At 44.6% G+C, this 8,515-nt stretch overlaps 1 protein-coding gene across 2 annotated transcripts; it reads left to right on the forward strand.

Moving 5' to 3' along the window:
* Nucleotides 1-4,024: 4,024 nt before the first annotated feature.
* MEX3B (mex-3 RNA binding family member B) lies at nucleotides 4,025-6,401 on the forward strand. Of its 2 annotated transcripts, none has more exons than XM_075858084.1 (2): nucleotides 4,025-4,560; nucleotides 4,994-6,401. In XM_075858084.1, the coding sequence occupies exons 1-2, from the start codon at nucleotides 4,332-4,334 to the stop codon at nucleotides 6,319-6,321; spliced, it is 1,557 nt and encodes a 518-aa protein (XP_075714199.1). In that variant the 5' UTR covers nucleotides 4,025-4,331; the 3' UTR covers nucleotides 6,322-6,401. The 2 variants fall into 2 exon arrangements, with proteins under 2 accessions (XP_075714199.1, XP_075714200.1); XM_075858085.1 differs by lacking the exon at nucleotides 4,025-4,560 and adding an exon at nucleotides 4,672-4,869.
* The last annotated feature ends 2,114 nt before the right edge of the window (nucleotides 6,402-8,515 follow it).

The raw sequence follows: 8,515 nt of genomic DNA on the forward strand, positions 1-8,515 counted from the left end.
TAGTTCATGTGAGGCACAATATACTGGGACATGAGATACCAGCTGCCCCATGCCTGTATACATCAGGGAGCGCTCCCATTGTCTAAAGCTGCTGTTGTGTTATATACAGTATATAGCAGTAGTTCATGTGAGGCACAATATACTGGAGACATGAGATACCAGCTGCCCCATGCCTATATACATCAGGGAGCGCTCCCATTGTCTAAAGCTGCTGTTGTGTTATATACAGTATATAGCAGTAGTTCATGTGAGGCACAATATACTGGGACATGAGATACCAGCTGCCCCATGCCTGTATACATCAGGGAGCGCTCCCATTGTCTAAAGCTGCTGTTGTGTTATATACAGTATATAGCAGTAGTTCATGTGAGGCACAATATACTGGAGACATGAGATACCAGCTGCCCCATGCCTATATACATCAGGGAGCGCTCCCATTGTCTAAAGCTGCTGTTGTGTTATATACAGTATATAGCAGTAGTTCATGTGAGGCACAATATACTGGGACATGAGGTACCAGCTGCCCCTTGCCTATATACATCAGGGAGCGCTCCCATTGTGTAAGCTGCTGTTGTGTTATATACAGTATATAGCAGTAGTTCTTCCAGTGAGGCACAATATACTGGAGACATGAGGTACCAGCTGCCCCATGCCTGTATACATCAGGGAGAGCTCCCATTGTGTAAGCTGCTGTTGTGTTATATACAGTATATAGCAGTAGTTCTTCCAGTGAGGCACAATATACTGGAGACATGAGGTACCAGCTGCCCCTTGCCTGTATTCATCAGGTAGAGCTCCCATTGTGTAAGCTGCTGTTCTGTTGTATACAGTATATAGCAGCAGTTCTTCCAGTGAGGCACAATATATTGGAGACATGAGGTACCAGCTGCCCCATGCCTGTATACATCAGGTAGAGCTCCAATTGTGTAAGCTGCTGTTGTTTTGTATACAGTATATAGCAGTAGTTCTTCCAGTGAGGCACAATATATTGGAGACATGAGGTACCAGCTGCCCCATGCCTGTATACATCAGGTAGAGCTCCCATTGTGTAAGCTGCTGTTCTGTTGTATACAGTATATAGCAGCAGTTCTTCCAGTGAGGCACAATATACTGGAGACATGAGGTACCAGCTGCCCCATGCCTGTATACATCAGGGAGAGCTCGCATTGTGTAAGCTGCTGTTGTGTTGTATACAGTATATAGCAGTAGTTCTTCCAGTGAGGCACAATATACTGGAGACATGAGGTACCAGCTGCCCCATGCCTGTATTCATCAGGGAGAGCTCCCATTGTGTAAGCTGCTGTTGTGTTATATACAGTATATAGCAGTAGTTCTTCCAGTGAGGCACAATATACTGGAGACATGAGGTACCAGCTGCCCCATGCCTGTATTCATCAGGGAGAGCTCCCATTGTGTAAGCTGCTGTTGTGTTGTATACAGTATATAGCAGCAGTTCTTCCAGTGAGGCACAATATATTGGAGACATGAGGTACCAGCTGCCCCATGCCTGTATTCATCAGGGAGAGCTCCCATTGTGTAAGCTGCTGTTGTGTTGTATACAGTATATAGCAGCAGTTCTTCCAGTGAGGCACAATATACTGGAGACATGAGGTACCAGCTGCCCCATGCCTGTATACATCAGGGAGAGCTCCCATTGTGTAAGCTGCTGTTCTGTTGTATACAGTATATAACAGTAGTTCTTCCAGTGAGGCACAATATACTGGAGACATGAGGTACCAGCTGCCCCATGCCTGTATACATCAGGGAGAGCTCCCATTGTGTAAGCTGCTGTTCTGTTGTATACAGTATATAGCAGCAGTTCTTCCAGTGAGGCACAATATACTGGAGACATGAGGTACCAGCTGCCCCATGCCTGTATACATCAGGGAGAGCTCCCATTGTGTAAGCTGCTGTTGTGTTGTATACAGTATATAGCGGTAGTTCTTCCAGTGAGGCACAATATACTGGAGACATGAGGTACACAGCCCTCCAGGGACAGCTCTTATTGTCTGATGCTGCTTTAGTGTTCCACATTGTACATAGCAGTATCCCAGCCCATATGAGGCAGAAGTATATTGGAATACATCATCCCTGGAGCAGAGTGGAGTTTACTGCCCGTCATCAATAGTGACCTCTGCTGAGGCTGCTACAAATTCAATTACAGGTTATGTTCACATGTTGAGACTTTGATGAGGATTTCGCACCGATTTCTGCAACCTCCTTCACATTCTATGGAAAAAAATCTGTGAGGAGCTTTTTCCGTGACAATAAAAATAAGTAGCGGACTGATCCTCGAAGATTCTGCATGGAAAATCTGCGGATTTACCCCATTGAAATACAATGGGGCTAATTTGCGTGCACATCCGCTGCAGGAATCCTAGTGTCAGACTCGAATATCTGCCACGGGTTATTTTAAAAATTCACGTTGGATTTGCCTCTGGCAACTTCTTCACGTGGGCGCATAGTCTTCTATGCACAAGCATAGGTCAGATATAGAAGGACCGGTGGTGCTGGACATAAACCTCTTTACTATTAGGGCACATTCACACGTGGCGGAATTGCTGTGGACAGTCCGCAGTGGAAATCCTTAGCAGACAGTTTGTCCATTGGTTTCCACACCTTTTTAGTTATCTTCGTGCAGACGTTGCGGCAAACTCCGCTGCGGACCATAGGCTGCGGTGCGTAATTTTCAGTCCGCAGCATACACTGTCTGTTGCGGAGAAGCGGAATTTCACTGCGCATTTCAGCAATGCAAAAACTGAAATCTGTGGCAAGTCCGCTGTGTTTTCTGCAATGTCTGAATTACCTGTCAAATATGCAAATGTTGGTGCAGATTCGTTGCGTCATTGCCCAAAATTTGCACCAGCATTTGCAGCGGAAAATTTCTGCCATGTCTGAACATGCCCTAAGGACGTGCATACAAGGAATGTCATATACCACCGATTCTTGCTGCTGTGGGTAAATGAATGGTTGGATGGGAAGGTGATCTGGGATTTATTGTGCTATAATATAATCATTTGTCTCATGGTGTAAAATTGACATATCCGAGGACTGATCTGATAAACAATTACCATGATGTCAATCTGGTTGGGGACAAATCGAATGCTTTAGCAGTGCCTTATGGTGACGTATCAATAAATAGTTAATTATTTACCCAGAATAGAGGATAGCTAATGATTATCTGGATGGACAGTTGATCTATTTGTCGCAACAAATATTGGACTTTAAATGACAATTTTCTTGGTTGTTTCTGATTAAACGCAGCCATTGCACTTTTTTTTAATTGGAAAGATGACACACATGAAAATGTGCAAATATCGGAAAGATTTTTGTTTAACCGTGGGCAATGTCAAGCATTTTCATTGCCCACATGCATCTTCCATTCAATAGTTATGTATATGATGACATCATAGGGGTCACCGCTAATGACCGATAAAAATTTCGAAGCATGAACGATAAATGACAAGAAAAAAATCTGATTTCGTGGACCAGAAAGCATCGTTTTTAGTACCATACATATGACCATGATCGTATCCGGATCATTTATGATAATGGTCGGCTTTCCAGTCACAATCAGACATTGTCGGTTGAAAAGTAGGGACTATGGTGCGGATAGGGATTGAAATATGGGATGGACATATGACTGTTATCATTCATTGCTGTATCTGGTATTTGTCATGACAGGGCACCGGTGGTTTTGGGACAGTACATACATGTGGGAGTACTCGGAGGTCGGTGTCCAATTAGAAGTAAGGCTGAGGCTGGTGCATGCCCTCAGCTGGCAGTACCCGGCTAATAACAGGGGGCATGAGGTCGCCAGTACCCCACGTCCACACACACACGCCTGCACCTTATTGTTCTGCATTAGACAACAAAGAAACGAGTTTGTCTCTTTCTCTCCGCTGAGGGGGAGGAGCCGTGGGACGGACCAGACAGCCCCGCCACGCCCACTCCAGCCCCGTTCTTCCAATAGAACTTGCCTTTCCCGGTGTCAGCTCCATTGTACTGTCAGCCCTGCTGGTGACGTCACGGTCTCTTATCCCCCTCTAGTGCTGTCTGGCTGCAGTGGCTCAGACAGGAGGGGAGGAAAACGCTGAGTGAGCCGGGGAGGGGCTCCTTAAAGAAACGCTGCCATCTCTGGCATAGTCCGGCCACAAAGAAGTCAGGGAGCAGCGCCTGCACCCACTGGATACAAGCTGGGGGGACCCCCTGACAACACTGCCCGGAGAGGACCGCAGCCGCCTCAGCTTCGCTCCTCCCCGCCGCCGGCCAGCTCGCTTTCCTTTGTGTCTGCACCCACTGCTCAGGCGAGAGGAGCGGGGGAGCTGACCATGCCCAGCTCGCTCTTTGCAGACATGGAGAGGTCCGGGAGCGGAGGAGTGGAAACTCTGGACGACCAGCGAGCTCTGCAGATCGCTCTCGACCAGCTCTCCCTGCTGGGACTGGACAACGATGAGAGCTCCATCTACGACAATGAGCCCCGGAAGAAGAGCGTTAATATGACCGAGTGTGTCCCGGTACCCAGCTCGGAGCATGTGGCGGAGATCGTGGGGAGACAAGGTGAGAACGCTGCGCTATTGTCGTGTCAATGCTGGAATGTTATGTAGGCAGACAAAGGAGTGCGGGCTCCCTGCACCATCCTGTGCCCGGCGCTGTACCTACATGGCTGGGGGGATCCGGGGCTTTGTGGCACCAGTTCTTGCCCTTCTATGCAGGCTCAGTAGTGGCACGCTGGCATGATGTATTGGCATGTGATGGGGACTTGTTGTATTGTGCGTCCTCCACATAGTGGTGTCTCATGCTTTGTGCTGTTGGCACTGCAGTTGGTTCACTCCCAACTGCCCACCTTTAGCTGTGCCCTTGGTTCATGTAGGTGTCACTTAGAGTTGGTGTTTCTAATGTCACCGCTTGTCTTCCTTTTTGCTCCTTTTTATGGGTCATCCAGTTTTGACACCAGGTCTAATTGTGTGTTTTATCCCCATTTGCTACCCAGGTTGTAAAATCAAAGCTCTGCGGGCGAAGACCAACACCTACATCAAGACCCCGGTCCGCGGGGAGGAGCCTGTCTTTGTTGTGACTGGGAGAAAGGAAGATGTAGCCATGGCTAGGAGAGAGATCATCTCGGCAGCGGAGCACTTCTCCATGATTCGAGCTTCCCGCAATAAAAATGCTCTAAATGGTGGGTCAGTACCAGGACCTCCAAATCTTCCTGGGCAGACCACAATCCAGGTGCGGGTGCCCTACAGAGTGGTGGGTCTGGTGGTAGGACCTAAAGGGGCTACGATCAAGAGGATTCAGCAGCAGACCCACACGTACATTGTCACCCCGAGCAGGGATAAAGAGCCGGTGTTTGAGGTGACTGGAATGCCGGAGAATGTGGATCGAGCTCGGGAGGAGATTGAGGCTCATATTGCTGTACGCACTGGGGGGCTTATAGAGCTGACCGATGAAAATGACTTTCATGCCAATGGGACTGATGTTGGCTTTGATTTGCATGGCACAGGGAGCTTATGGAGCAAACCTACCCAATGCGTAAACTCCAGCACGGGTTCACGTAAGGCTTTCTCGAATTACCGCAATGACAGCTCCAGCTCTTTGGGCAGTGCTTCCACTGACTCTTACTTTGGGGGCAATAATGGCACTAGGCAGGCAGATTATAGCCCTCCCAGCCCTGCCCTCAGTTATACCAACAATGGCAACAATAACAATAACGTGAATGGCAATGGATATGTGTACGCCAGTGACAGCATTTCGCCTGACTGCACTGAGCTGGCCTTTGACTCAGCATTTGACCCTGCGCCAGCTCCACCTGGCACTGCTCTGATCTGGTCCCAATTTGAACGTAATGGCACCAGCAGTGTCTCTCAATCTCCTCCCTACCAAAACAATGCCAATGGTCTGCTGTCTAACCACCGGCGGCTCAATGGGGTGGGCTGCACTGATCCATCCAGGCTCTCGCCTCCAGTGCATGGAAGCAGCGTGGTCCCTGAGCATCCTTTAGCGCGTCGAGTGCGCAGTGACCCCGGAGGTGGCCTGAGCTACTCCGCCTACACTAACATGGGCTCTGACTCCTCCTCCTCTTCTTCCTCATCCTCCAGCAGCTCTTCTTCTTCCAGCTCGTCTTCCTCTTCATCAGGCATGAGGAGGAAAGGCAGCCGCGACTGCTCCATCTGCTTTGAGAGCGAGGTGATCGCAGCCTTGGTACCCTGCGGCCACAACTTGTTCTGCATGGAGTGTGCCAACCGCATCTGCGAGAAGAACGAGCCTCAGTGCCCAGTGTGTCACGCAGAAGTCACTCAGGCCATTCGCATTTTCTCTTAGAACACTCAAGCAGCCTTCCTTATTCCAGTACTATGAATAAAAACACATGCCCTATAGCTACATTCCCACTTGTATGGTGCCATAGACGTGTCTTTGTGTTTTGTACATATACATATTATTTACCAGAACCCTTAATATATTATTATATTGTAATATATTAATATGCAAATAATATATATATATAACAATGTGAGGTTGCTTATCTTACCCCTCATTCTTTATATGCTTGAGGGATGGATATATATATATTCTTTGTAGTAGCCTTTCATGCCATTCTAAAGGTAAATAATAGTTTTATATTGGGGACAGATGTCAAATAGTAACTGCATGTCTCATTAAACGATGCCCCCCTTTGGTGCGTTATTCTCAGTGGTACCCACACTTGCTTCATTATGTAAATAGCTTGCAGCAACCAATTTACATGCGCCCCACTCTAGAAGCAATATTGATTTGTGTGATCTAAGATTTCTGCCATTTCCAGTGGGGCCTATGGGCCTGTCTGGATGTTGTCAGTTTAACCCCTTCTCTGCTGATGAGGCCCTGCTGTTGGATACCAGGGTCTCTTTGGGGTGGAAGAGGTTAAAATATGGTGGCAAGGCCTGGAGTTGTTGAGACAAGGGCTCTGACTGTAAAGCAAATTGCCAAGTGGGAATGTGGCGTTAAAGCTGCAGTATCTGCACATTTTAACTTTATCATTTTTGATTATTTTTAAAGGGAACTTGCTGAACACTATCCCTCTGCCATTTTTTGTAGCTGGGGGAGATTCCTACATCTTATTGCATGCTCTGAATATGAACAAAAACAGCCGTTTTACACTGTACAGTACTCTAAAAGACACAAATCTTCCAAAATGATATATATAAATATTTTTTGTTACTTTTTGTTATGCTTCTTATGTGTGGCTTATTAGATGATGCAAATATTATTTTGACAAGCAGTGTGAATTTCTTTTTTTTCTTAGACCTTGAATACATTTTTCTATTTTATTATAGTTTTTTTTAATATTCTTTTTGTCTTTTCTCCAAATAAAAACAGGAGACAAAAAAAGCTCCTTATAGAACCCCAGGATACTGCAGCTTTAAGAAAGTAATATTTAAATTGTAACATATCTTCTATAAATATATAAATATATATAATTATAAAATGGTTTTAAAAGACGAATTGCATTAATACAGATTGAAGTATTTTATTCTTTTTTGACTTGAAAAATTATATTTCATATTGCAAAGATGTTTACAAGTATTTTAATTTTAAGTTCAGTGAACTTTTTTTGTAGCTGGGTTTAAATCTTTTATTTTTAGTATGGCCTTCTGGCAAAGAACACTGTATTATTTTAATATCACAAAAGGTGAAGTTTGGGTGGGGGGGGAGGAGGGGGTTAAAAAACACACACACAACCATAAACTGCAAAAGTGTTTTGAACAGTATTGTGTTGGGATGGAGATTTTTTTTATAGGTTCCTGAAAACAATGTTTTAAATCTGCTTCACCCAGCGTCTTTTTCTATTGCGTGATATAAAGCCTATTTTATTCTATATTATTATAAAATTGTTGAAATGTATGAACATATGAAGCCAACTTGAAGAACCGTTGACTCCTTTCTAGCATTTGTATAAATAGATTTCAGTGGAGATTACAAGATTCTGTTGCACCACTCTAGTTTAGTATTTCTATTTTAATACATTTTGTTTACTACTTGTTTATGTATATGTAGGTGATGTTACTTGAGCGTAAATGTACTTTACTGAGCAAAGTTTAAAAAGGAAAAAACAAAGTATATTTTATTTTATGATAAAGGGCCTTTAACCTCATGGTCAAAATACTAATATTATATTTGCTGAAACAAGATTTGAAATTGTATTAAGAGTTTTATTTTTCTGACATTTTAAAGTTCTACATAAATAAAGGTAAAACTTAAGTAATGGTGCTACTTCATGTTTTTTTTAAGTATTTCTATAAAAATCAAATAAAATATTCCAGAAATGATGGATTGCTTTGTTGTGTGTGTTGATCATCAATGTTACTGTTCTTTACATCATTTCTCTATTGTCTTTTTGTATATATCTGTGTATGTTGGGTCACATAGAATCGATAATATCTGTACCATGCTAGTAGATGGCTCTTTGGTGCAGTGGGCAGTAAGTAAAGGCCTATTTAGCATGCTCTGATTCTGTGCTGCAGCCAATTAGCCTGTG

The sequence above is a fragment of the Rhinoderma darwinii genome, chromosome 3 (assembly GCF_050947455.1).
Source record: "Rhinoderma darwinii isolate aRhiDar2 chromosome 3, aRhiDar2.hap1, whole genome shotgun sequence".
Lineage (NCBI taxonomy): Eukaryota > Metazoa > Chordata > Amphibia > Anura > Rhinodermatidae > Rhinoderma > Rhinoderma darwinii.

Coding starts and splice junctions, on each gene's coding strand:
- MEX3B (XM_075858084.1), top strand. CDS start 4,332: ATGCCCAGCTCGCTCTTTGCAGACATGGAGAGGTCCGGGAGCGGAGGA. Junction 4,561..4,993: donor GGAGATCGTGGGGAGACAAG/GTGAGAACGCTG, acceptor TTTGCTACCCAG/GTTGTAAAATCAAAGCTCTG.